The sequence below is a fragment of the Coturnix japonica genome, chromosome 3, assembly GCF_001577835.2.
Source record: "Coturnix japonica isolate 7356 chromosome 3, Coturnix japonica 2.1, whole genome shotgun sequence".
Lineage (NCBI taxonomy): Eukaryota > Metazoa > Chordata > Aves > Galliformes > Phasianidae > Coturnix > Coturnix japonica.
Window position 1 is genome coordinate 95,662,137 of NC_029518.1, and position 27,620 is coordinate 95,689,756.

Here is a 27,620-nt window from a genome sequence, read left to right on the forward strand (position 1 = left end):
TACCACTGACCTGTATCTCTCCTCAGATACTGATGTCAATCTGGCAGGCTGTGCTGCTTCTATCTACAGTAATCATGTCTGACAATACATTCACATTTATTTGCACACTCTGTCAGGGCCCAAGTGCACTGGCTGCAGCCAAAGAAAACCTACAGGACTGTTTTGCTCACAGTGGCATCAAGCTTTGAGACCTGAGCAGTCTCAAAGGCATGAGTAGTTCACTTATTGTCTTGTCGTAAAGCCTTCAATGCTGCTTGGTGAGAATGCTGCTTGGTGTCAGTGGACACCTCCAGACATCAGCCCAACTGCTGCAAGCTTTATCAGCACAGAAGGTTCTATAGCTGTCATGTATTTTAATCTGGTGATTAGACATCGTTGTACCTTTTAGATGTGGAGTCATGAATAGTTGAAAGGTCTTCAGTAAAGCTTTAAAGGGAAACCATGACAGGGAATACAATTCTCAGCTGAGCTGAATTTGGCTAGAAAATAACAAACCTCTACTGTCATTTCACCAACATTTTAAAAGTGTTTTTTATCCTTTTGCCATTTCCTTCACAGCCCTGCTCGTTTTCCCACACAAGTTCAGAAGACAATTCCTTGTTACAGTCCTTACTATGACCTGCAGTTCATAAGATCACAGAATCACCAGGGTTGGAAGAGACCTCCAAAGGTCATCCAGTCCAACCGTCAGCCAACCACCAATATCTACCCACTAAGGGGAAACCTTTCCTACCAAGGGGAAATATATCTAGGCTTGCACTCGCTGTTACGGGCTACATTACCTACAGCTGTCTTTACCTAGGAACTGATGCAGCCTTTCAGTTTCTCCATCACATTTATTTTACACATTCCCCACAACACTGGTGAGCCAAAAGCCTTGAAACGCATCACTTATTTGCTAGGGGAAGTCTTACCTTCTGACAGCCTTTCCTTCCAGCCCTGGGCAGCTGAAGTGAAGAACTCATTGTTCAACGCCGAACCACTCAGCTTCATCAAACCATCTGCCCCAACCTGGAATACATCACAAAGCAAACAGTGATAATTAGCTGCAAAGACAAACATCACATGTTGTGTTGTCTGAAAATGGAGCAAGAGCTGCCACAAATCTCTCTAGAATCAGTCTTTATTTCTTTCAGAAGGGAAGAAACCAAGTTTGGGATCCAGTAGATTGTGGCCAATTTTGTTCTTCTTTGCTTCAGCCCAACCCTCTCCAGCTCTGCTGCTGCACAAACACACACAAACAGCACAAGATACAGGTGGCAAGGAGAAGTGCAAGGAAACAGGATGGCACAGCCCATGAACAGCTTCTTTAGATGCATTCTGCTCTGCAAAAATTAATGCAAGATATTGCCTTGAATCACTGTCCAGAGCAACAGCTCTGCTGTCTTCTGTGAAAAGCAAGGACATAAAAGTTATCAGGTTAAAGTAACTCTGAAATGCCTGTAATCATAATCACAGCTGCCTCTGGAAAAACAGGGACAAGTGAAGCTTGAAACTCATTCAGTCTTCAAAATGCAGTTAACCAAATAGGACAGCCAAGCTACAGTGTAAGACATAAACGCAACAGTATAAGGCTAAGGCTGGAACACAGCATGGTGGGAAATGATCAACACACGGAAATAAACTTGGACTTTTCTGTTAGAAACACAAAAAGATGCATTCAGTAGTTTACAGCTGCAGAGCCACTACAGAGATGTATCAAAACAGAGGTGCCTTTCCTAATCCAAAGCCGCACTGATCAGCCACTGAGCAGAACTCAAAAGACGATCCTCTGCTGCACGTATGGCGCTGCCCATTCCTTATGCTGGGGCAGAGCCCTGGGCTGTGTCTCAGAAAGCATCCACCTTGTTTGATGGAAGCACTAAGCCATACAAACATACACACGTACAGGACCTTTTGCGTTTGGCACATTCAATGTCTTCACCTCTTCTGGTTACTACAGGAAGCTCTGACATTGCTATGGAGTCTATGGAATGCGTCACTGCGGGGTGGGAGATTTACTACAGTAAAATACAAAATGCTCTTAGGAGCTAAGCAGCATTATTTAGATAATCAAAATTCGTTCTCTGTCAAATTCTAATTGAATTCAAGGATAATTAAACTTAAGAGTCGGGACAGAATTCTCTTGCCATCTGCTGTGAGCTTCTTGCCAGTAAACTCCAGCTGCAAACTCCATCACATCGTACTTTGACATGTATCTCACTATTGCAAAGGCAACAAGACTAAGAAAACAAGCCCTCCAATTATTTATTGAACTAACAAGCCCCTGATGAGTGCTGATTGAAGACTAGAATTTATGACGCAACATTACAACTCTTCCTAACTCCTAATGGATATGCTCAAGACGGCACGCTCTGCAAAGCAGACCTCAGTGCAGCTGTGTGACCCGTATGCATTATTAGTGCTCCGTGAGCTGCAGAAGAGCAGCACAGACACAAAGGCTTCATCCTGAAGCAGCTGGTTTGGCTGCATGCTGCTGACTATACCAACTGGATTTCCACTTTCTATAGGTGCCTGCAGTAACTACAGCTGAGATGCAGACCCCTTGGGAGTGCCTGAGGTGAGTCCAGATTGGCATCCAGCACTAATCTGAACAGACACAGTAAAATATATTAAAGGGACCCCCAGATCTGATACAGGATGTGCCAAAGCCAGCTGTGGTGTCCGCAGGATGTTCAGGTTGACTCTAGGCTGTATGTGAATACATCTGAATTAACACCCCTACAACTGATGTGGAAGCACAGTGCAGGATCCCATGTCTCCCAGGCACATTGAGGTAGGAATGCTGATGATCAACATGACATATTATGAAGGTAAAATGAAGTATCCTTGTTCTAACTCTAACCTTTCTGGCACTCAGCACGAACAGACTGAACTTCACTGCCTGAGGGTGACTTTTGGTCTTATCTCCATCATCCCAGGATCCAACTACTGAAGAAAACTGCTAAGATGTTAAGACTGATCCAAGCAGGTTGCTTTGTATCCCTCAGGATGGAATTCATCAGATCCACCTGATGTGGATCCCATTCCTTCCCAATCAAGTACTCTTCTGGGTTTTCAAGCCCTTCTCTTCCCACACACACAGAGGTCTCAAGAACATCATCTGCAAAAAACAAACTGCCTCCATAGCTGCCTCCTATTGTGTGCCCGGCACCTTAAACCTGCTGCATGTTTCAGATCAGGACATCAACTCTGTAGAGTTTACTCTGCAATCCGGGCAGAAGAAAAATGCAATTGAAAACTCACTCCATTCTCAATTTACCAAATCCAGAATTTGACAGCGGCAAGACAAGATAATGAGAAACAGAAGAAGATGGAACTGAATTCCAGTGCCTGTTTAGGTATTGGGAAGGCACCGTGCTCCTACCACTGCCGGGTCTTGTGGAGCCTGATGTACCAGAAACACTTCTCTCACTGTAGCTGGGAACACAGAGTTGACTAAATGGAACTAAGCCACTGTTCTATCAAACAGTGAATTCTTTTATCTGGTAGCAACAAATACCCAAAGGAAACAAAGAAAGGTACACAGAATAAGAAGCCTTCTCCATTAGAGATGAATGTAGTAGTTGGATGTCTCATCACATTTACTCCCTGCTGACACCAAGACCCTTCCCTCTGCCCCCAAACCACGACCCACCTGCCTGTCCACCTCTGGCAGCAGCAGCAGCAGGCGCTGCTGGCACTCTGTGGGCAGAACGGAGAACGTGTGCTTATTGATCAGCGCCCGCAGGTTGGTGTTCACCAGGATGGAGTCGGGAGTTTCCACGTCAATTTCAGCACACTTTGTTCTCTTCAGCTGCCCTGCAAAGAACCAGAGAGAACCAAGTAGCACCTTATCTACGAGAGGCTCCCAACAAGCACAACAGCAGTCCATTCCAAACCTTAACTTGAAATATACCATTTACCTTTGTAGAAGGTTATATATACAGTTAAAAACAGAATGTGGGAGGGCCTGAATGCTTCCTACTGCATCATACCCAGGATCAGTTCTCCCAGCTTTCCTAGGAAGCCTGGCTGTCTATTTGGGAGCTGGCAAGGACTGTTCTGAAAGAAGAGTTTCTGCATGAGCTTTCAGCCACACCAGTTTTCTGTTTTAAGCCTCCAGTTAAGGTCACTTTGTTCTTAGGGATTTCTCCCTGGACTTTCCTACTTTATTCTTAATAAAAGCAGCTCATTCCGCTCGTGTTGAAACCGCAAGGCTGAACAAAGCAGCAAAAATGAGCAACCCTCTTTCCTTTTCTGTGTTTGGAAACCAAGAAATTCAGCATGAACTCTTATGCTACTGCCAGCTTCATGTACGTGCTGCAAGCTCAGAAAACAAAAGCAAAGGAAGCATTTGTATTGCATACATGACTCCCTCGGGAAACGCAGGTCTGTAATTTATCAGGAGCTGCAGTTTCCTGATCACAGGGTGAGATGAAGCTGGGCTGGAGAGCAGCATCTCAACCTGGCTGCATGGTTCCCATCTGATTGAGAGTTCATATCCAGAAGTGGCACCTGAACATTCCTCTGCCTTATGTTTTTGTGAACACAATTCTGAACTGATGGGATTCGGGTCTGGTACATAATGAGAACACACTGTCCTCCTTTCCTTGTGACTTGCAGAGGCAGGTCAAGGTGCCACTCATATAACAACACCCTATTTTATTCCACCAAATCTACAGAGATGTCTGACGTGCAGGGACTGGCACTTCAGGTAGCTGCCGAGGCTTCCCTAAGTCTGGGGTGTAAATCATCCCACGGGAAAGCAGAATCTAATGGAAGGCAAATGAAATATGCCCTCAAACTGCCTGTTCGTCACCAGTGATAAAGGAAATCTGGGATGATTAGCATGGATGGAGCAGCATTAACCAAGGCCAACCCCATCCTTGGTACACGCAGAAGAAAGTACAGGAGTTGAGGAAAGTTAGGAAAGATGAATGGGAAGGAAGCTAAGTAACACCGGGGCCTGAAGGATCTGGGAAGGAGTATTTTTTCCTCTTTGTATGTTACCAAAGTGTCTTAAATACATATGAAAAGCATTCAAAACAATGCAAATCCTTCACTGCTTCTCAAACCGAGCTCCAAATTCACAGGTAGAAATCCTTGATGATAAGAAATGAGCGAAGGCTTATTCGTATATGAAAGGTTTGAATTGTTTATCTTGGTTCATGTGGAATTCTGGGACTGCCTTCCCCAAATCACTGTAGAAATGGAATTAATCGCGTGTTTTAGTCAACACTGCTATTTTGGCTTTTGATTTGGCACCAGAACAACAAAATCTCCATAATCAGAAAAAAATAAATGTCTTACTTGCATGGAGCCTGTCAGATCTCTGGAACGGTTTCTTGCCCAGCCCTGGCAAGGAGTTGTCAAGCTTAACAGAGGCAGAGGAACTGAAGGTGGAGTTCTGAGAGCTGTTTGAGTGTCCATCGGATTGCTTTCCTGCCCAAGCTGCACAGGAAATTGAAACAGTAAAACATGGGGATATACAAAGAAATATTATGCAAGACATCTGTTTGGACTGAAATAAAGGTTCTTTAACACGCTCGCTGCAGCTCTGGGACAAGCACTTCTATGATATTTAAGACACCCTTATTCCTGTAGCACTTATTTCCCAGCAGGCTGAGAGCAGAACAGCCCTCTGTCGCTCTCACATTATCACAAAACAAAAATAAAGAGACGGACACCCTTATTGGTTATGGTTTCAGTCCATTTTCCTGCTAGTCCCATTTGACTACATTCAGTCCACTCATGATCTTGTTAAAACCTCCTTTCAGATGCAGCTTTAATGTCTACCTGAGTTTTCACCATCACAAAAAATCCTTTCATACCTTATATGTATGTTCTAATTTTTTACCTTTTATTCTAAACGTTCTTATTTGAGGCCAACCTCAGTAATTCCTCCTACCCTTTCAAATACTCAGGAGATATTTTCACGTCCTCCCCCCACAGTCACTACTCAGCTGGTGATTTCACCACTACGACTTTGCCTTACAAAGCAGTGCCACCCACATTCCTTTTTGCACCACAGTATTATTTACTGCTGCTGGGAAGGATTTCTTCCCCAGATTCTCCCTGCCTGCCTCTCTCTCCTCTTTCTAAGTGAGATGAGTTAAGAACACTGAGAAAATACAGGCCAGTCATATTCATCCCTGTGAACGCCACAGAGTGAGCCCTCCTGGAGCACGTTTCTGTGCACACGAAGGAGATGGAAGCAGTCAGCGTGGATTTAGCAGGGGTAAATCATGCCTGAATAACTTGATTACCTTCTGCCATCAAATGACCGGATTTGTGGATAAGAGAAGACAGGTGGATGCCAATTACCTCAATTTCAGTAAGACATTTGACATTGTGTCCTGAAATGCTGCAGGCAAGCTGAGACATTTGGTTTGGATGGGTGGACAAATGGAAGGGAACAATCACGAGATGATAGAACTGGAGCTGACTGGCTGGTGAAAGCTGGGGAGCAAAGCTTGACAGAATCACTGAAACAAACACCGAGGCTGGAAAAGACCTCTAAGATCAAGTCTGACCATCAACCCATCACCACCAGGCCAACCAAAGGTAACTGCACTGCAGGCTGCATGAGCAGGACCACAGCTTAGGACGAACAGGAGATTAATGGTTTCCCCTTAACCTTTTAGAAAGGGTCTGAACTACAAAGCTGCCTGGGAACAACAGAAAACATCAAGTATTCAGTACCCACATCGCTTACTCTGCCATTAAATGATGCATGAAGTACAGCTGATAAGTATGCCCATTTCTTTCAAATGGATGTACGGCACATGGCTGCAACCCTGCGTATGTCTGAACAGATGTTCAAGAAACATTTGGGCTGTATATAACCAGCAAGCCAGGACAGATTGGTCTAGTTTTGGTTTGGATTTCTTTAGGGCTATTTGGAAAGGGAGAATAAACAAACAAACTAAAACACAGGAAGAACTTCAAACTAAAGAAAATGAGCAAGAGATGAGGCAACATTTCCAGTTATGTGAAAGGCTGTAAGAGAGAAGAGATCCAACAACTAAATGATCAAATAACCTTCTATTTTTACAGTGGACAGCACCGGAGACCTTGGTTTTAAACCAAACCGAGGAAGGATTCTGATTGGAGACCGATCAAAACAATTTAAGGACAGAGTTAACAGAGCAGGAAGGGAGTTTCTGGCCTTCACAAAGGCGTCTCTGAGAACAGAGTGAAGAAAACAGCTGTTGGGAAAGCACAGCAGATCCTGCCCTGAGGAAGGGATGCGGGCAAGATGAGCTCCCAAGGGTACTCCTAGTGCTGACTTCTGCTGCCTGTGGAATTTTTAACCTGACCAGTGGATTTCAGCACAATTCACAGAATTACACCAAGAAGATCCAACGGCAAACAGAAAATATCCACCCGACTATTGTATTACTGTTATGCCGTCCTCTATGGCTATTTCCATACTTGTAAACCAAGTGGTGTTGCTGGGCATTTCCCTGTCTGTAAGAAGGGCAAGAAGTTATTTTTAAGCAGACTAAGAATAGCTGAGGGTTTGAGATTGGAGAGGTAATTTTGCTGTGATCTTTTGTGTATTTTCTCTCTCATTCTTTGGGCAGCCATTCTCTCATGTAACTGGTAACAGAATGAGAAGTGATGGCCTCAAGTTGCACCAGGGGAGGTTCAGGTTGGATATTAGGAAACATTTCAACTCTGAAACAGTGGTCGGGCATTGGGGTGGGCTGCTTAGAGAGGTGCTGGGGTCTCCATCCCTGGAGCTGTTCCAGAACTGTGGGGATGTGGCACTGAGGGATGTGGGCAGTGGGCATGGTGGGGTGGGGTTGGACTTGGGTATTGTAGAGGTCTTTTCCAACCTGAATTGGAACCTATGATTCATGACTGCCAGTCTCAGTCACTTCATCTGTGACAGAAGCCTTTGACGGCGCTGCGTTTTTCTCAGTGGTTGTATTTTCATGGTCACCATCTTTCTGAGATGAATCAAGGTCAGCCATGTAAATCAAGGCCTAACGATAAAAAAACTGGGTCGTTATTAAGAGGGAAGGAATTTCCCACTCATGAAAGTGCTTGAGTTTGAAAGAGAGCACAGCAATTTACTCATAATAATGGGTGTAAGAGGGGGGTAAGAGTGGGGCTAAGAGCTGGGACTTCAGACAGGACCTGAGGATGTGCTGCAGGATCAGAATCAGCAGGACTGAACCAAAGGAGATCCTTGCTTTTTGGTAGAGATTCCAGTCCCCCATTGTTGCTGCAGGAGGACTTCATGCCGATGGATAACTGAGCGACAGAAGAACAGATGTGATTCACTGCAAAGAAACATGAAGTGATGCCCAAAAAGAACAGCTCTCCTAACTTTACATATGCAGTGTTGGGCCCTCAAATAGAAAATAAGTCAGGAAAGAGTCTTGGAACTTCAGCAGTTCTAGGAAAATGCCTGCTCTTGGCCTGGTCAAGAACAGGTAAATCAAATGCTAGGAATGGTTAGTGAAGGAACAGCATTTAGAATACCACGTGCACTGTACAAACTCAGAATGGATGCATACACTGAATGTGCTGCAGGGTTTTAATTCTCTACATCAGAAGTAAGGAGGACAGCAGGACTCTTCCAGCTGAGAAAGAGATGTCTGCACCAGGGCCCAGCATGACCTTGGGCTTGGTACAAACCATGCAATAGAGACACAGAGCATTTGCTGCATCTGAACAACTTAAATGATGCCTACAGAACCAGGAGCTCATCCTGGAAAGCAGTTTTGACTAGAAGTGAGATAGAACTGGCCAGAAGTAACCACACACAACTGTGATGAGCAGTGAAAACCTGCTGTTGGTAAGGAAGCAAATGCGCTGCTGGACGAGAAAGAGAAGAGCAACTCTGTTCATGGCAGGGGGCTGAAACTGGGTGATCTTTAAGGTCTCTTCCAACCTAAGCCATTCTGTGATGATTCTATGATCGCATTCATTTCGCATGTAGTGTAATTTCAGGAAAGCACCTGAGAATCTTACAGGTAAAACCACACATCTTTGGAACCTGACATGAAAGCCACACTACAGGATGAGAAGACAGCCTGGAAAAGAACGAATACTAAAAGAAACTCTGCCTAATTTGCTTAGCAGTGAGAAAGACCTGACTACAGTGCATAGGAAACTAAGGGGGCTGACATTTGTCATAGGAAGATGCTGAACAGGACGATGGCACAGTAAAACCCACTCAAGATCTTCTCTTAACAGAATGCACTCCTAATAAAATCCAAGCCAGGGAGAAAGGAACTAGAATATTTCAGAAACAAAACCATTTGAAAAGAGGAGTTTATTCTCTCCTCCCCTAAGAAAAAGCAACTTGCAGACAATAACAGTGACAGTGACCATGACAGGAGTGTTGCTGCCACGTACCAGGTTTTGTAGGTGTGGAGGTGCTGGCTGCCTTGACAGCCTTCAGCAGGGCGTGCTGATTAGAGGACACCGGCATGCCTGCTCTGCATTGCTGCTGCTGCTGCTTCTGCTGCTGCTGTTTCAAGGCCTGGGGAAGAATAAACACAAAACACTCTCAGAAATCATTAATACACAGTACAAGCATCTTGATTTACAGCAGGTGACAGCTGGATTCTAACTATGAGCACATAAGAAGTCACCATTCATTCTGCACGGTACTACAGGTACACACGTTTCCTACCCTTGCACACACAGCCAAAAGTTAATGGTTGCAGAACATCTTAGGTTGAGTTAGATTAAAGAAAGACATCTCCAGAGGGCACAAAGAGAAGGAATCCCAAACCTGGAGCTGGCTCAAGCAGTAATTATAGAACTAACTTAGAAGTAGAAGTTCCACCATGTAATTAATTCATTTTCACCTCCTGGAGAAGGAAGTGGCAACTGACCAAAAACATTCAAGAGAGACAGCATCCATTAGGAAAGATATTTCTTTAATTAGGAAAGTAATAAAGAACAGAACACCAAAATCCTTTGCTACAATAATAACTGGGAAGAGTAAATATTCTCTCTGTGCACAATTAATGTCCTGTTATTGAGGTCAGATGCTGAAAAAATAAAGGGAGATATTCAATACAGATTCAATAATCTGTAATAGCCTTGACATTGAGACTGTACCATCACAACTTGCACACACGGATGACTGTGTAGAAGAAATGGACCTGGGGGTATTGACTGATGCTCAGGCCCAACCAGCTCTGAAGCCTTGCAAAAAGGAGCTTGTTCACCCTCCTTGGCCATCAAAGTACGGTTGTGAGCATGGGTTCAGACCCCAACCAGAGAATATGGGTTATGAATGGATTTCAAATTATGGATTATGAATTTCAGAATCTGAATGCCTTTTTTTCCAGTACCACCACACAATCACTGTAACCAAAGAGGAATCTCCCTGTGAGTGTTTCATCATTCCACTAGGATGAGCACTGATGTGCCTCTGTCCATTTAGATCGAGGTAATGCTAAACTCCAACTCACAGTTCTTCCAAAAGACTGTAAAGGACACTGTAAGCTTAAGCAGCAATAGGGTGTTCAAGGGTTAAACATCCCCACTTAGAAATCTGCTCTCTTCCCTGCAGTGATGTTATAATTACCCAGCACCGAGTCCAGCCAGCTGCCTCCTCCACTGCCCGCTAGCAAATAATCTGGGCGTACTTAAAAATACGAAAGCTTTCTTTAGGATTATGAGTGAAACAAGACTTATGGGTTTTTTTCTGGTATACTCATAACACCTTTGTCTCCCTCCTGCTATTGATGCTTGCTCATTCTATCTAATTTTCATGATTTTTCCTGTCTGCAGCAGGAATTGTGTTTAGGAAGAGGTGGCTGATGTGATAGTTGGACCAAATGGCAGAATTCCATCGGAACTACAATCAAGCATTGGATCGGGCACACAACATTCTTTGTTTGATCCAAAGCCACAGTGAGTTTTAGGCAGGTGGGTTAGAATGGTTTGAATGGCAGATGGTGGAGTCGCCATCCCTGGCAGTGTTGCAGAAGCGTCTGGATAGGGAGCTAGGAGAGATGGTTTAGGGGTTTTCTGTAGGTATGGTAAAGAGAGGATGGTTGAACTAGATGATCTTATAGGTCCTTTCCAACCTTGTGATTCTATGGTTCTATGAATGATTACAGCACTCTTCAGCAAACCCTTTTTTCCAGTGTGCCCAGAAGATCAGATATCCCAGCACTACAATTCGATATGCTCTCTACTCTGGGAAGAAACTTCAGGGAGAAATGCTGCTGTGATGGAAGACAACGACCACCAGAACAGCTTTTGGCCCTATAGACAGCTGCACATTGGTGCAGTATGATCAAGGTATGCTACGTGTCAAGGCCAACGTGTGCTTCCCCATTTCTCTTTCTTTCTGGCTTTTTTCCCCCAGCCCGAGAAGACTGAGAACAGTGAGACTGAGAACACCACCTAAAATTTGGACCTCACCAGGTCTGACATATTTCACTGCACACGGAGTCAGTGTTGGAACAGGAATGCTCCAGAGGTAAACAGCACAAGAAGAAAGGTGGGGTGAAGTGTGGGGAGAGAGCAGAGACGCAGGGGGCGGATGTAGAGGTGGGGAAGGCTGCTGGCAAGAGGAGCAGAGGGAATTCGGAGATGAAAAGTGGGAAACTATCAGGCAAGAATTAGAAAGAAGAGAGGTTTGACATCCATCTAACTCCTGCTGGAAATAAAGCTCCAGTTCATTCCATTGCTCTATCTTCACCTGCAATGTTTTCCTCAACAGTATGTTCTAATTGAATCCTTATCTCTCGCTACAAATCCTTTTCCAAACACCACGGGCATCTCTAAGAGCTGAATACTATTCTGAGCGCTGGGAAAAGCTGGGAAAACCGGCTGGGAAAAGGTAAATCCCATCCAGAACACATCGGGATTTCATCTGTCTGTGACAAGCTTCCGTAATCCCTCGACTAGCACCTCCTCTGCAGCTTGACTCATAACTCCTTGCAGATTTTTGCTCGACTAAGGACTAAGTCTAACCCTATTATAGCACTTCCTTTCTAAGGATCACGGAAAACTAAACAATGCAGCTGGGGAAACACCTGCAAATAAGATGCTCAAGGGAATCATTCATCCTGCATTTTTTCATTAACAGAACAGGACCATGTGAGGTACAGTTATCTGTTCCATCCTGAGAGCACGCAACAGCTTCTACAGATGAGCACACAGAACAACCGGCCCTGCTCCTCCTCTCATAATACCCAAAAGAGGAGCCATGCAAAGGCTCTGCTTCCCCTTTGTCACCTCCATAAATACAGAGGACTGAAGAATTCCTTGGAAGGGAAAGTATGCCCCTAATGAGGGGAAGAAGTGAAAGGATTTAATTCTTCTCTCAGAAAAACCTTCCTTTCTCTAAACCAGACTGTAGAAAGCTCAGCACATTGATCAAAAAGCTTGGGTGAAAATCAGTATCTCGTATTTATTCCCTACAATAACACCGATGAAAGTTCCAGGTGCTTTTTCATGCAATTCAGTATTCTGAATCTCCTTTAAAAGAGAGGGGTGATTTTTAGGACAAGAGGTGATGGCCTCAAGTTGTGCCAGAGGAGATTCAGGTTGGATATTAGGAAAGATTTTGCCTCCAGAAGAGCAGTGATGCAGTGGCACAGCTGCTCATAGTGGGGTCACCGTCCATGGAGGTGTTCCAGAACCGTGGGGATGTGACACTGAGGGATGTGGGCAGTGGGGTGGGTTGGGGTTGGTGATCTGAGAGGTCTTCTCCAACCTGAATGATTCTACGGTTTAGCAAAGCCCTGTTATACGCAATAGGCAGGAAGTTTTGACTCTGACCCACAGAGTGTGTTTTCCCTTAGAAAGATGATCTAACAGAGAAATAAAATTACTGCAGCAATCCCCAAACTCAGTTCCGGACTGTGCCACTTACCTGTTTGAGTGCCTTCTTGCTGTGCTTCTGGGACGAAGAGATGACTTTGCCTGTCTGGATGGAAGGTGACTGGCAGCTTGTCTGAGGGGAGGATGTCTGTGACAGTCTTGATGACACTGGAAGGAAACAAAACGTATGGAAAATTCAATCTTGATGCATTTGCCAGCAATGCACGAGCCAGGTCTCACCATTAAAGAACATCTCACGAGGCTCAGGAAAATTGTGCCTCTAGCAAGTGTTACTCATTGTGTAAAAGAAGAATCATTTCTATTTCCTATTTGTATATCAACAAGGCAGCTGCCTTCCTTGGAGACCCAACTGCAGTTCCTATAACTGACTTCAGATGTTCCATCTCTTCCCTATTCCTTTTTTATCGTGGAAGTAGCTTGAGAAAAAGTTCCACTGAAGTCTAAATGGAAACACAGACATGGGCGATGGTCTGCATTTGGGATGGCCTATGGTCAAGCACCTACCTGACAGCAGCTTAAATCTGCATCCCAAGCAAGAGTTGGAGGATAAATGACATGGAAACAGGGCGGGCTGTGACTACTGTTTGTTCCTTTTCAAAAGAGATATATATGTGAGAATAGAGAGGCTATATATGAACACACACAGTCACTGACCAAACCCAGACAGACCTTGAATTAATCTGGTCCTAAAGCAAAGCTTCTCGTTCCATGTGACTGAGACTTCTGGACAGTCCCTTCAGCAAATCACATGGCTCGAATATGCCTATTTGGCACAGGACACTCAAGATATCTTGCTGTGGCCGCAGTGGTGATGCTGTGTGGCCAACCAGGGAACCCATTTGGCATCAGTCTCTCACAATCATGGTTTTCACTCCTTTGTCTTGGCAAATTTGTACTGTGTTGGCCAGCAGCCAGTGTTAACCCACCACATGTACAACAAGCCAGGTAAATCTGTGCCATTGGGATGCTCAAAGCTGGAAATAGAGCAACAAAAGAGACCAAAAAAGCACAGGGACATTAATTGGAATGCCTTGCATTGCGTGATGGCCGGAACAGAACAGACGCTATGTATGTGTAGGCAAGAAGATCAGTGAGATGCTTCATATGCAATGCACTCTAAAGCTGGGAGCCTGACTGAAGCAGGCTGAAAAAAGAAAAAGTTAGCAAATTATATATATCTGCATATATATCTGGACAAGAATTAGTAAAGATAGTAGTACCAGGCTGCACAATCAAGGGAAAAAAACAAAGTGCAGAAGAGTGTTTGAGCCCAGGGAGAAAGATGATCCCTGTTATAAAGAATAACCAGCCCTGCATGTTGGCTGTTGAAACTACTGCTTCCTGCAGCAATTACTGCAGATTAGATGAGGCTGAGCGAATCCTTTCTTAGCAGAAAGGAGTCAAGAGATAATAGCTCTCTTCATTAATGATTGCTGCAGTGTGACTCTGCTCAGTGCCACCAGAGAAGGGAAATTCCCAGAGATTTCCAGAGATTTTCAACGTGCTCCATGAGAAAGTGTTCTGAAAATCAGTTATCATAGAGTCATTCAGGTTGGAAAAGACCTCTCAGATCCCCAAGTCCAAGCCCAGTCCCCCCCATCATGCCCACAGCCCACGTCCCTCAGTGCCACATCCCCACATTCCTTGAACAGCTCCATGGATGGTGACCCCACCACCTCCCTGGGCAGCTGTGCCACTGCATCACTGCTTTTATGAGAAGAAATTGTGCCTAATATCCAACCTGAACCTCCCCTGGAACGCTTGCTTCAAAATACAAATCCACACTGGCTGTCTCACTTGCAGGCCATAATGTTGATCCCACATTATCAAAAAGATTTATTACAGAATGTGAGAGGATTCAGGAAAGCAAAGAAAACGGTGATGGGCATAGAAAAAATGAGGGATATTCTGCATGGAAGGAGCACGACTGAAGCACACAAACCCAGTTAAGCATCTTCAGGTCCAGGTGAGAGCCCCATGGGGAAGCACCACGCTTGTGGCCACCGACGCTGCTCAGCCTGAAGCAAACACAATGCAGCTTAACATCTGAAACCCATGCACAGCAACAGGCTGACTTACTGGCTTTGAGACATTTGAATAGCAGGAACACAAACCACATCCTCTCTAAAGCCCATCACTGCAGAAACTAAAGGTTCTGCATGAGGCAGAAAATTCACTCAAATAAAGGCTCCTTTGCTCTACTCTCACATTCAATCCACATTTTAATTTTCATGCTGTCTTGCAACAAAGAAAACAAATCTTTCAGAACCAGTAATGGCAGAACAAGCTACAATCCACCCCTGGGAGGAGGACTCAGCCCATGAGCTGATGCCATAAAGAAACACTACAGCAATTTATGTATGCAAACCTTTGGTGCTACAATGGCTGCAGACTGACAGCTGTAACCACAACAGCTTCTCAAGAACAAAAGGAGAGCTCCAAAAGCTGAGTAAGGCACGGCTGCTTGAACTCAGTTGTAGGCCCAAAGTGAAGCGGTACGGATGGGGATAGAATCCTAGAGGCAATTCGGGTTGGAAAAGACCTCTAAGATCACTCAGTCCAGCCCCAACCCATCCCACCATGCCCAATGACCACATCCTTCAATGCTGCATCTCTGTGGTTCTCAAGTTCCACGCTCATTCACAGGTCAAAAAGCAAAGAGAGATGCAAAATGTGATGGAAAGGGATGAGCAAAAACATGTTAAATGATTAGAAAATAAAAGAGAAGGCATCATTCTGTATATCCCCAGAACAGGAATGCTTTGAACTGTGTGTTTCTACCCACCGGTCTCGGAAAAAGACATGGGAAAGCTGAAAAAAGATTCAGCACATGAAATAAAGATAGTTGGAAACTCCCTGCGAGGGCTAAGGGGAAAAGCAACACAAATTGCTCCCAAATGTATCCCTGGGTCCTTGGACCTGAAAACTCTCAGAAAGTTCACAGCCTCACAGACTCAGCATGCAGCCAAGAGCAGGTATAAGGCACGGACGTGTGTGTACAGAGAAATGCTCTTGACTCCCACAGGACGAGGCTTGAGGAGCTAAGCTTGTTTCCTTTAGATTTAAAAAGAAGTTAAGCAAAGCGAGCTCTCTCTGCACTTCAGGCTTTCTTAATTGGAAAAATATGCGGAGCAAAGATTACACCTCTTGATGCCGTTAAATCCTAAGAGCACTTTTGGAGGGAAGCTGCAGAAATAATTACAGAATGCAAAGTGACACCTGGGAAAGCAATGAACCGAGCAAGGCGCTGCTGTTAAAACACTCCGGGAGCTGCTCTGCATTGTTTCTGTATAACCAAAGAAATATATTCTTCATCGGCTGAAGGATGGAGACAGGATCTGACCAAAAAGAATTTCAGTGGATTCAGGGATTCTTCTCATCCCAAAGAGAGATAAGGGATGGAGATATCACCTGGATCACGGGTGGTGAGGACAGAGACACGACTGCATGGCGGTACCCAAAAAATCCCATAGGTACTGAAGAGTTCTACTTTAGAGCCGTTAAACCCAAGCATGCATAGCCCAGAGAGCTCCAAAACGAATAACTCCGCACACTTGGCCCCAGATTTTAGGCCAGCTGGTTCATTCACAAGGTTTCAGAACTTCCTGCTGTTGGTTTGGCTGGGAGAGGAGCTCGCCAGGTGAAGTTTTAACAGTTCTCTTAGATTAAAGTTGAGGAGACAAAGTGGAACATGTGTCAGCCAAACCTCATGAAACCCAATTTGTTAGATAAACTGAGATTGGACCCAGCACAGCCCCATGTCCCAGCTGCAAGAATACTGGAGAAGATGCATCTGCAGTCAATTACCTCTGCAATCTGTGAAATAGAGGCTCCTTTACACCACTGTCTTCTTTAAATGTAATCGACACAGAAGTATTTCTTCTGAGAAACTAAGCTGCAACAGAAGTTTAATTGTGCTAAAGGCCAAATGAAATAAGAAATTCTGTTCTGGCAGGATCTGATGACATTTTGCAAAGTGTCAGGTTCCTTCAAGATCTGCAAAACCTAAAATATCCATCAACCTTAGAATAACCTGAGATGGAAGGGACCCAGAAGGATCAAGGTTGCCCAAGGAGGCTGTGGATGCCCCATCCCTGCAGGCATTCAAGGCCAGGCTGGATGTGGCTCTGGGCAGCCTGGGCTGCTGGTTGGTGACCCTGCACATAGCAGGGGGTTGGAACCAGATGATCATTGTGGTTCTTTTCAACCCAGGCCATTCTGTGATTCTCTGACTACCGAGTCCAACTCTGATGCTGCCTCGTGTCTTCCCTTTGTAGAGCTCCAGCTCAGGCAGTATTAAGAACTCTGCCTGAAGCCCTGGGACAGAGGAACGTACTGATTAACCACAGCTCCAGACAATGAGACAGAATGGTTATCTGACGACGTGTCCATTCTGACGCCATACCACACCATTTGCTTTTCCAGCATTGCCAAAGGCACTGCTGGGAGCCCATCTTGCTGACACCGCAGTGCCTGGGGCACTCCGTGATCTCTGCTGTCACCACGTAGCATGAGACTGAACTCTGCCAACAGGCCATCCCGCTACCCAACAAGCACCATCAAGGCTCACAATTCTCATCCGGTGCCAAATATCAGCACATAGAAGTGAGACCAGCAGAAAGGTGAAGGCATTTGAATCACTTTGACTCCCTTCTTCTTTTGCTCTTTTCCTGGATATCTCCTCTTAGACAAGTTATTTACTTTCTAGGGTGCGAATTTAGCACCCTAGACAGAGATGTCTCTCTGTCTCTTTGATCTCTTTGAGATCACAAACTCATAGAACCAAAGGATGGTTTGGGTGGGAAATCCCTCTGGCTCCCAACGTACATCTGCTCCCTTTTCTAAAAGAAAATCTAGTAATAATCCTCCAGCTATGCTTCTCTTTCTCAACTAGTGCCGAATAAACAAGAAAACAGATGGATGTTGCTGATCCTGCTTTGGGAGAGCAAGATTAACTGCTTGGCTGCAACATCACTTTAAGCTCAGTAGTTGTGTAGAACAGAACTACACAAATCTCAGCTCATTCAGGCAGTAGTTTGCTTTCTGATTTATTGCCTTCCCTTCCCTTGACACCGCGTGAAGTGCAGAAGTGCACTATGAGAGCACAATGGCTTAAGCCTATGCAGGAAAACACCTGGAGAATCACTGAGCTGGAAAGGAGGAAACAGGGAAGCATGGGGAGATCTTACAGGGAAACAATGGGGATGATGACAGAAATCAGATTTTCTTGGCCGGCGCTCAAGTAATTCCTAAATCAGGATCAAGATGAAGATTTCCTTACATTGATGTTGCAGAAAGAACTGGATGCTTTTTGCATCCCCCCTCCCCCAACCCAACCCCCCCAGTATTAGTAGTGTAACACTAGTAAAGGATCCTGCACCTTGGTAGTGCAACAGGCTCAGCAGTGTAAGAGGGCTGCAGCCTTCTAAGCCATTCACATCACTGATAACTGGAAATTCAGGCTCTTACTGCACATCTCACCCTTCTTTTAAAGATCAGAGCAAATTAGTTTCAAATATAGCATGCAATAAAAGAAACTCTCAGCTTTTTAAGTGGAATCAAACTATTTTGGAGCAATGACTCCGTCTACAAGCAGTACAGCAATCAGTGCCATCCTATGAATGGGTCACAGATCCCAATCATTCATTCCATCCAATAGGAATCCGCAATCTGTAATGTGCTGAGAGGGTGAATTGGATTTATTACTTGGCACAAAAGAAGCACTCTTCTGTATGGTCTCCAGGTACAAGACGCTCATTCTTTGCCTCTAAAAGGACCCAACTGCAGCACAGACCGAGTATGAGATGCATCCCAGCACACAGAGCAAGTACTCACCTCTCTTCCTGGCTGGAGCTCAGCTGTAGGAACTGTACTGTAGGAACTCTACTGGGGTTTTGTCTCTGCTTTTGTTTAGCCTTGGGAGAGTCTAATGTGAAAATAAATTGAAAGAGCAGAGCCAGAGTTCCTGCTCAAGATTTGCATGTGTTTCCATGGGGTTTTCTGCCTTGAAATCAACACATTCAGAAAGAAAAGGCTGAACTTTTACTAATTTGGAAAGAAATTACAGTCAAGATGAACTAAAAATACAGTACTCCCCCCCTTTCAACTATGCGCAGTCACAAGCTTAAAATAACCCAATTTTAAACAGCTAATGGGATCCAGATGTACGGCACAAAAAAGTCCTAGTGAAAGTCATCAAACACGTTCTGAGAAGCACATAAACACCTCCCGTTTGTCCAATGCCTTTTCTGTTTTACAGGTATGTATGCAGTCTGTCAGAAGGAGAATGGGAACTCAAGCCAGAATTCATACCCAACCAAGACCAAAGGCACAAGAAAGACGGCCATTTCATGAGAATTCGCCACCACACAACAGCACTTTGCTAAAATCGAGGAGCAAAAAATGACCAAAAATATCTTCCAAGTGCGACTTTGCACAACTCCCACTCCCGCACTTTGCTCTGGGTGAAGTTGAGACTCTCGCTGCTGTGATGAGGATTACGCAATCCTAAAATCACATTCGGTTTTTACCAACGTAATAGAGATCGGCCATCTGCTTCATACAGAGGCTGGTGTGTATTTGGTACTGGCAGCTCTGAGAAAACAAGCTGAAGTTCTAAACAAGCGTTGGATCACTCACACATCCCCATGCTCCATTGATCGCACTGCACCCACTGTATCATCTTTTGGTCCCAGTTCAAAGCTTTCTCAGATCCCTGTGGGATGGCAGTGGTATTCCTTGGAACAGGAGCACTCACCAGCACTATCCAAGTGTCATATGCCACGAGGCCACACCAACTATGGAGATCTCCCAGTCAAACCAACCCCAGGCTTACCTAAATGACAAAGGAGAAACTCTGGTTTTGGGAGGTGTACCCATAGGGAGGGCACACGACTACATTTCTCATTTGGTTCAGGTTGGATATTAGGAAAAAATATGCCTTGTAAAGAGCAGTGATGCAGTGGTACAGCTGCCCAGGGAGGTGGTGGGGTCACCGTCCATTGAGCTGTTCCAGAACCGTGGGGATGTGGCACTGAGGGATTCCAAAAGGAATGACAAGTCCTCAAACCAACATGCTCAGAACCTACATATAAAACAAAGGGAATGAGGCGGTAATAAAAGACTGTTTGGCAATCTACATCCTTATCACTTCTGAAATTGATGTGATATCAAGCGCTCTGGAGGATGCACAGCAATGACAGAAAGTCACAGCTCCTCGTGTGCTTGTAAAAACAAAACTATGAGCATCAAAATGCTCTGAATTTGGAGATACTTGGAGCACTTTTTCAGCTGTTGAAACTTAAGGCAACTATTTCACATAAACACATTAGGAAATGACAGTGCTAATTACCTCAAATGACACCACATTAGCCAACACCAATGAGCTGTTCTGTTTTGTTAATAATATAGTATAGGAAAAAGTGAAGACCGTAAGAGTGATAAATCTAAGACTAATACATCTAAGTTGCTCATGAGACACACTTTGGCAGCCCAGGTATTTGATAGAAGGCAACCTGTTCCAGTGCCTCACCATCTCCATTAAGATACTTTTTCTGTATATCCAAACTATATCTATCCTCTTAAAGCTTGAAGCCATTTCCCCTTGTTCTGTCACTATAGACCCTGCTGAAGTCTGTCCCATTTGTCCCATAGCTCCCCTTCAGATGCTGACAGGCCACTGTGTGGTGAGCAGTTATCAGGGAAGACCAAGGCAAAAAAAGTGGTTAAGTACCCCAGCCTTCTTAATCTGTTCTTAGCAGCCACAGAGGAGGTGTCTTATGCTACTTTGCAGCACCATTCAGCAACACATCAACTGTTTTGAGCATTACTTGCCGCTGCCTACTAATACCACAGCACACTGAGGACACAAGGGCTCATGAGCTGGCACACTGTATCTGGAGCACAGCAGGTCTCCTGAGGTTCATCAGCAACTGATCTGCACTATTGGTCTGTTGCCATCATAAGGAAGCTTTACTTCTCCCACCCACCAGTCTGACATTCGTCTATACGTGAGATCTTACACCTCCCACCCATTCGTCTGACATCCATCCAAACACACGAGGTCTTACATCTCCCACCCACGAGTCTGACATCCATTCATACACACAAGGTCCCACCTACGCATACATGCATCATCTCCCACCTACAAGGCTGATATCCATCCATACATATGAGGTCTTATATCTCCCATCTGTGAGTCTTCCATCCAGCCATACACACAAGGTTCTCCATCTCCCACCTACAAGCCTGATATCCATCCATCCATCCATCCATCCATCCATCCATCCATCCATCCATCCATCCATCCATCCATCCATCCAAGGCCCGACATCTCCCACATGCTTCACGTTTTGTTATGGGGTACCAGAACACGTTTCTAGGTTGCTGACTCAAACAGTGCAGATGAGAGGTGGCCAAACACGAACTGTGTAGGAAGCTACCGTAGGCGTTCAGAGAAGGGAAGATGTGGTCACGTTTCTTTGAACTCCCCTCCAGGTTCGTGCATCGCCACAGTGCATAAGGCAGATAGCACAGCTACCCTCTGCCTTGCATATGATGAGCTCTGTTACAGACAGGTAACAATTAATTCATCACCTCTCAGGTCTCTGATGATTTTTACTGCAGCTTATCTCTGCCAATACACATTCTAATAGAAAAATAGCAGTTTTAAACTCTTGGATCCCGACTACTGAGCATCTCCAGCTCTTTCTTAAACTAAAAGAGGGAAGATTTAGGTCAGATGTTAGGAAGAAATTCTTTACTCAGACAGTGAGGAGGTACTGGCACTGCTGCTCAGAGACCAGGTTACATGGAGCCCTGGGCAGACTGATCTTCTTAGTTGTGGGGCACTCAACTAAGTTATCTTAAAGTACCTCTCCAACCCAACCATTCTATGGCTCTGTGACCTATAAGGACCCTTCCAACCCAGCCATTCTATGCCTCTGTGACCTATAAGGACCCTTCCAACCCAGCCATTCTATGCCTCTGTGACCTATAAGGACCCTTCCAACCCAACCATTCCATGGCTCTATGATCTTTAAGGACCCTTCCAACCCAACCATTCCATGGCTCTACGACCTTTAAGGACCCTTCCAACCCAACCATTCTGTGGCTCTATGATCTTTAAGGACCCTTCCAACTCAACCATTCTGTGGCTCTATGATCTTTAAGGACCCTTCCAAACCAACCCATTCTGAAGTTCTGGGATTCTATGACTTGACTGTGAGCCCCCAAGGGAAGCAATCCCTTGTGCAGATCCAACCCAATGGTGCTCCAATGCAGTCCTATGACAGGGTTGTAATGTGCCCATGTTCTCTATAGAAGTGCAGGAAGCTCAGCTCAGATTAGATTTAGTTTCTTCTTTGCTGCTGAGAGATCAGTTCCTAGAGACCACTATCAAAAACATCAAAATAAAGCCATTAGGGCTCTTCCTTGTACAGTTGTTTATGATTAACTCCTCTTCCCGATTCCCTCCAGATGTGAACGACCACTCAGGAGAGATTCACAAGTAGAATTAACTGGGAACAGATATTCCAGCTCGCACCCCAAACTGATTTCCAATGGAGGTCAAGCGGTGTTTAAAAGCCCATCTCTGCTGACACCAAGATTGCACTCACTGTACCTGCCCATGACCCATCCCACTGCTTCTTTCTGCAAACCAGCTTAAAAATGCAGGTGTAATGTCATGGAAATGGAAAATCGTTCTGCATTTACAGCAGGAATGTGAAGTCCTGGGCTGAGGCACTGCCTGGGCAGTGTATTACATTGTAAACTAAGGGCTTTTAAGTGGACAGAAAATCAATTTCCCTATACTACATTCTCAGCAGCAGCTGAAGTGATTTTGCTGCTATTAAAAGATACTCCCCGTTTCCCAGACAGACACCGAAAATGGAGAAACCAAGCCCCAAAAATAATGTTTGGCAAGTAAAATCAAGTCTTAAAAAGGTCACCTGAACTACCAGCACTGCCACTTCAGTGCCTGCCACCAGAACCACAGAGAAAATACCGCTATGGACCTTGTTAGGATGAGTGCAAGGAGAAGAGGCGCTAAAAGCATCCGCAGCACCGGTGCGTTTTTATTCTGAGTTATCAGCTGTTTATGCATCAGGGTGTATTGCACATACAACAAGCACGAGCCATCAGACTGCTGCTGCTGAGGATCACAACTTCTGCCTTCAAAAAACCCTATTTAAGCAAAGCATGTTTTGCATGCAGTCATGGAAAACACACAACCTCAGTATCAGAGCACACATGGTTCAGTATTGATTCAATGTGGAACGGCAAGCCTTAGCTTAAAGGCATAAGGAAAAGCACAGATGCATGCAGAGGTTAAAGGAGGAACCCATCACACTGATGAAATGGGAAGGTCAGCCTATATTCAGAAACAGCTTCACATACATGGAAATCAAACCTCTAGAATATAATGGGGAAGGAATTCCATATATCGCGGTACTGTTCATGTTCAAAAGACCTTGATGATCAAGTCGTCAACCCATTACCACTGTGCTCACTCACAGAATCATTCAGGTTGGAAAAGACATCTACGACCCCCATGACCAACCCCAACCCACCATGCCCACGTCCCCCAGTGCTACACCCCCACATTCCTCGAACACCTCTATGGATGGTGACCCCACCACTACATCACTGCTCTTTCAGAACAGAACTTGTTCCTAACATCCAACCTGAGCCTTGCAATTTAAGGCCATTGCATCTTAAATTTCATACAGGTCCTTTAAAACACAAGCATTCCTGTTGTTTGTAGCACAGGCAGCAGCCCACACCCTATAGTTTCGAATGGGCTTTCCCTGAAAACCTGTATTTGCCTCTTGTCAGCTGGAGACTGATTGAATGAGTGCTGTGCCACCACCCACACAGCCCCTTCCTGCACAGCAGAAAAACAGCTCAGATTGCAACACAGAGGTACAAGGTCTGGATGAAATGGAACAATACATCAATTTCCAATGGCTCTCAACAACCACACATGCAACAGATTGGTTTAGTCTTTAGCTGAGGGAAACCATGTGAGTGCAGGCAGAGCGTATCTGGGCACCAGGGCTCAGAGCTCAGCAAGGAGCAGTGTCACCGCTCGCCTCGAGCAGCTGCATGCAGCAGCTTTCAGTTCCCCCTTGCTATGAGTGCTGCAATGTGCTCCTCACGTCAAATCCATGCCAAACTCACACACAAAATCCTCTGCTGTAAAGCTTCAATTCATAACCCATCTTCCCGTGCACCTGAATACCCACCAAGCACAGAGATCAAGCTGCTTGAGATCTCTGCCAATAGCTCCCGTGACCACAACATCTACGGAAATAAAACTGCTGGAGAATGAGCCTTGGATGTTTTACAGCTCGTTGTGTGCATAGCATGGCATAAAGCACAGGATACCCCAACCTTATAAATAGGGAAAAGGGACATTTTTGGTGCTGCAGATCTCTTGCTACACTGTATGTGACACTTGGGAAACAGCTTCCTCCTGAGTCACGAGCACAAACAGGAACTGGCTGCATTCAGAATAGCTGAGATATTTCAACCAAACCTTTAACAGGAAGAAACTAAATGACATAACCCAACACAGCTCTTCTGAATTCTCTATTTTTTGTTTTACTTTTTCCTCTGCATTTGTTGTGGGCTGGTGGCAGAAGGTGTCACTCAGAAGGTGACACAAAGAAGCTACACAAAATCCTCCTCCTTCTCCCTCAGGATGACTCTGAGTAGAAAGTGGAACACCAGGAGCATCCAGCATGGCAGAAATTACAGGAAAATCCAATGTTGAATGCTCCTTTTTAACTAATATAAGCCACAAATGAAGTCTGGGCAGATCTGCAGTGCAATGAGATAGCTTTATTTGGGGTTAGAACCACATGACCCCTTAAGGTCCTTTCCAACCCAAGCCATCCTGTGATTCTATTTGCACCAGCCAGGTCTTTGCACTGCTCAAGTTGCATTTAAGTCAGCTGAAGTTTTGCAGCTGGTTGTAGAAACAAGACTAAGTTGCACATGTTTTATTTCCAGACTCCATAAGCACAGGCTACATTAATACAGTGGAGCTCAGAAACAGCCCCAGACGTACAAATGAGGTGCAGCATGCAGACAGTAACAGTGAGCTCACTGCATTTCTTGTTCGTGGAGTGCATTATAACAACAAATGGCAAGTTGCCCCAAAACCATAGCAAAAAAGATGATAAAAGCATCTGGAAGTGAGGTATTGACACTTTGAGTTTCGGGATGATTTAAAAGAATGCGAAACCAAAGTGTTTTGGTGGCAGCCCTTTACAAGCGCCGCACCCCCAAAAGCTCTGCTTTTAGTATCTGTCTTAAAAGGCGACAGATGAGAAACCGTTTGCCATCAGGGCCAAATAAAAGCTATCTGCGTCTCACCATCCAGCGTCACAGAGCCAAAACAGCCCCGGCTCCATCCCCTACAGTGCAAAGCCGCACAGCAGCTGCCTGCTGGAGCAGCACCCCCTTACCTTCCAGTGGAACTGCACGGAGCTGCTCCATGAACATGATTTCTTCTGCTTAAAAATCTGCAATCTCGTGGCTTCCTCCAGCCTTCTGCTTATGCACAGATGTACAGGCAATAATGCAGGAGGGTTGTTTTAAATTTTTTCCTCCGTGCTCCTGATTGGCTCAGCTCAATGCCCATGTGGGTCTACAAATGCGAGGTTTCTACCCTCTTTAAAAAATCAAAGTGTCAGGGTTTTTTTCGCTGCTGTCAGACCACTTTACTTTTGTGCATATAAGGAAGTGGCTGTTGATGTTATCTGAACGTGCTTCCTGTTTTATATGTATATGAGCAAGAAATGATGGCACGTAAAGCTGAGCCGCGGTTTCGGAGAGCTCAAGTCGAAGCCTCCGAGCAAAACGCGATAATGGGAGCACACCTCATCTGCTCGCTGTCTGCCACGGTTTGCACTCACTTCACTGACTCCCATCAGAGATCTGTGCCCTTCCATCAACACCCCTCCTCCCCTTGCAATAAGCTGCGTGAGCATCACTTCTTAACGAGGTTCTGGGATGCTTCCAATGGCTCACGATACCTCAACTACCGCGCAGGTAATAAAGCAGCCAGCAGCCAGGCAATGCCAGCAGAGCACCCTGTCTGAATTTGGGCTATTAGTTTGGTTTTTTAAAGCAGGAAGGAGTCCTCCAAGTGTTTGGTGTAAGCATCCAGGAAGCGGCCGTGTAGGAGTGCTGCGTTCCAGAGCTGATGCTGTGGAACACAACGGGATGGGAACCTAATTGGAATTTCATGGTTTTTTTGGGTTATTTCAAAGCAGAGAAAACTAAATACAACTAAAAACTTGCTTTTGCGCAGAAATTCTTCCACTCCACCTCTTGGATATTAAACGCAAGTTATTTCTTGCATATATCAATACAATTAAACTGCAGGATTTGCTGAATGAAGTCAAAAAGAAACCCTTTCAGACACACGCAATAGGTGAAACCTATGAGCTGAAAGCTATGGGATAAAACAACACCAAGAGCACAAGGTTTGGGTTGGAAGGGACCTCAAGGGTCACGAAGCTCCAACCCCCCCCTACCGCAGGCAGGGTCATCAACCTCCACACTTAATACCAGACCAGGCTGCCCAGGGCCCGAGCCTCATTTCCAAACCTAAACTGCAGAGTATCAAGGATGCATCCAAAGGAGTAGGGCTGCTCAGCGGTAATGAGATGAGAGAGAGGAAGATCACAGAGAAAGCAAACACACCCTGCAAAACAAAAGGTACAGAGGTCACCAGTGCTCAGGGGAGGCCCCCACTGTGGTTGCTGACTTCCTACTGCTTATCGCTGACACAGCAGCACAAAAAGGCATCAAAAAAGGTAAATTTGTCAGGATGGTTTAATTTGTCCTTGTGTAGAAGGAATATAACATGTGGCCAGGCAATACAAATCTGTTTTCACACTGTGCCATAAGAGGGAGCTTACTAAGAGCCTGCACTCTCATAATAAAACCTTTGAACGAAGAAAGTACCAGGGAACTTGTTTATGGCTTTAAGTGTTCTTTTGTGTAACATCAGCTTGAAAAAATGTTATTTTTGCATGGAGTTTCTGATTTCTGCTTGAGCAAAGTACAGGTTTTTGTGTTTATTAAAACACAAGCAGCGCATCTAAAAGGACAAAGTCAAAGCCAATGGCAAAGACATGGCTTATATTAACCATAATAGATTCCTGGAAGGAATGCTTATCAAATGTGACTCGTCTGGTTTAGCACCAGGGTGAAAGAGATTATTGCAGGGTGCCTGAGGAAGCACGTTCAACCCACACCATTCAACGTACACCAAATGAAAACTGGGCACAGGCAGTTTGTTGGTATAAAGAGTTCCTTTGAAGCACAGACTGAACTGCAAAAAAACTGCAAAAGGAGCTCAGAGCACCACGGGAAGAGGCAATGAAATGAGGGATAACTCAGGCTGCACACAGCTCTGCAGGGCCCGGTAGCAGTTCCACACATCTGCAGCCCCAACAATTCATTGCATAGAAATGCCATCCCTGCTGCAGCACGGTGCTGTACAGAGATTTTCTTAAAGGGAAGCTCAAGGAAAACACCATTTCCGCTCAGAACCCGTGAATGCCTTTGTGTGACACTAAGAGGTGGGTTCATTAACAATTAAGAGCCGCTCAAACAAAGGAAAACAAACCTCAGGGGAACAGAAGGAAAATACCTGGCAGCGACACCACTGACCATAGCCATGCTTTTAATCACAAAGTTGTTGGCTTTGAGTGCATTTAAGCACCGTGATTCCTAGAAAGAAGAATAATCATTACCTGGCCACAAAAGAAGTGCAATATTCCCTTTGT

At 45.0% G+C, this 27,620-nt stretch overlaps 1 protein-coding gene and 1 long non-coding RNA gene across 6 annotated transcripts in view; one reads left to right on the forward strand and one right to left on the reverse strand.

Annotated features, from left to right (window-relative positions):
* The window catches only part of LOC107312373, a 36,621-nt gene extending 16,371 nt beyond the window's left edge, over positions 1-20,250 (forward strand). The window contains exon 5 of one of the 2 annotated variants that reach the window (XR_004306554.1): positions 19,073-20,250. This is a non-coding gene — a long non-coding RNA (uncharacterized LOC107312373). Of the gene's footprint in view, positions 1-558; positions 916-19,072 lie in introns of those variants that run through there. The other variant, XR_001554484.2, reaches the window with a different exon arrangement.
* The window catches only part of ASXL2 (ASXL transcriptional regulator 2), a 65,492-nt gene that overhangs the window by 10,863 nt on the left and 27,009 nt on the right, over positions 1-27,620 (reverse strand). For 3 of the 4 annotated variants that reach the window (XM_015859722.2, XM_015859723.2, XM_015859724.2), the window contains 5 exons: positions 12,845-12,960; positions 9,355-9,481; positions 5,293-5,433; positions 3,638-3,801; positions 915-1,011 (listed from right to left, as the gene is read on the reverse strand). In XM_015859722.2, coding sequence (XP_015715208.1) covers positions 915-1,011; positions 3,638-3,801; positions 5,293-5,433; positions 9,355-9,481; positions 12,845-12,960 — 645 coding nt within the window. Of the gene's footprint in view, positions 1-914; positions 1,012-3,637; positions 3,802-5,292; positions 5,434-9,354; positions 9,482-12,844; positions 12,961-25,286; positions 26,231-27,620 lie in introns of those variants that run through there. The other variant, XM_032443421.1, reaches the window with a different exon arrangement.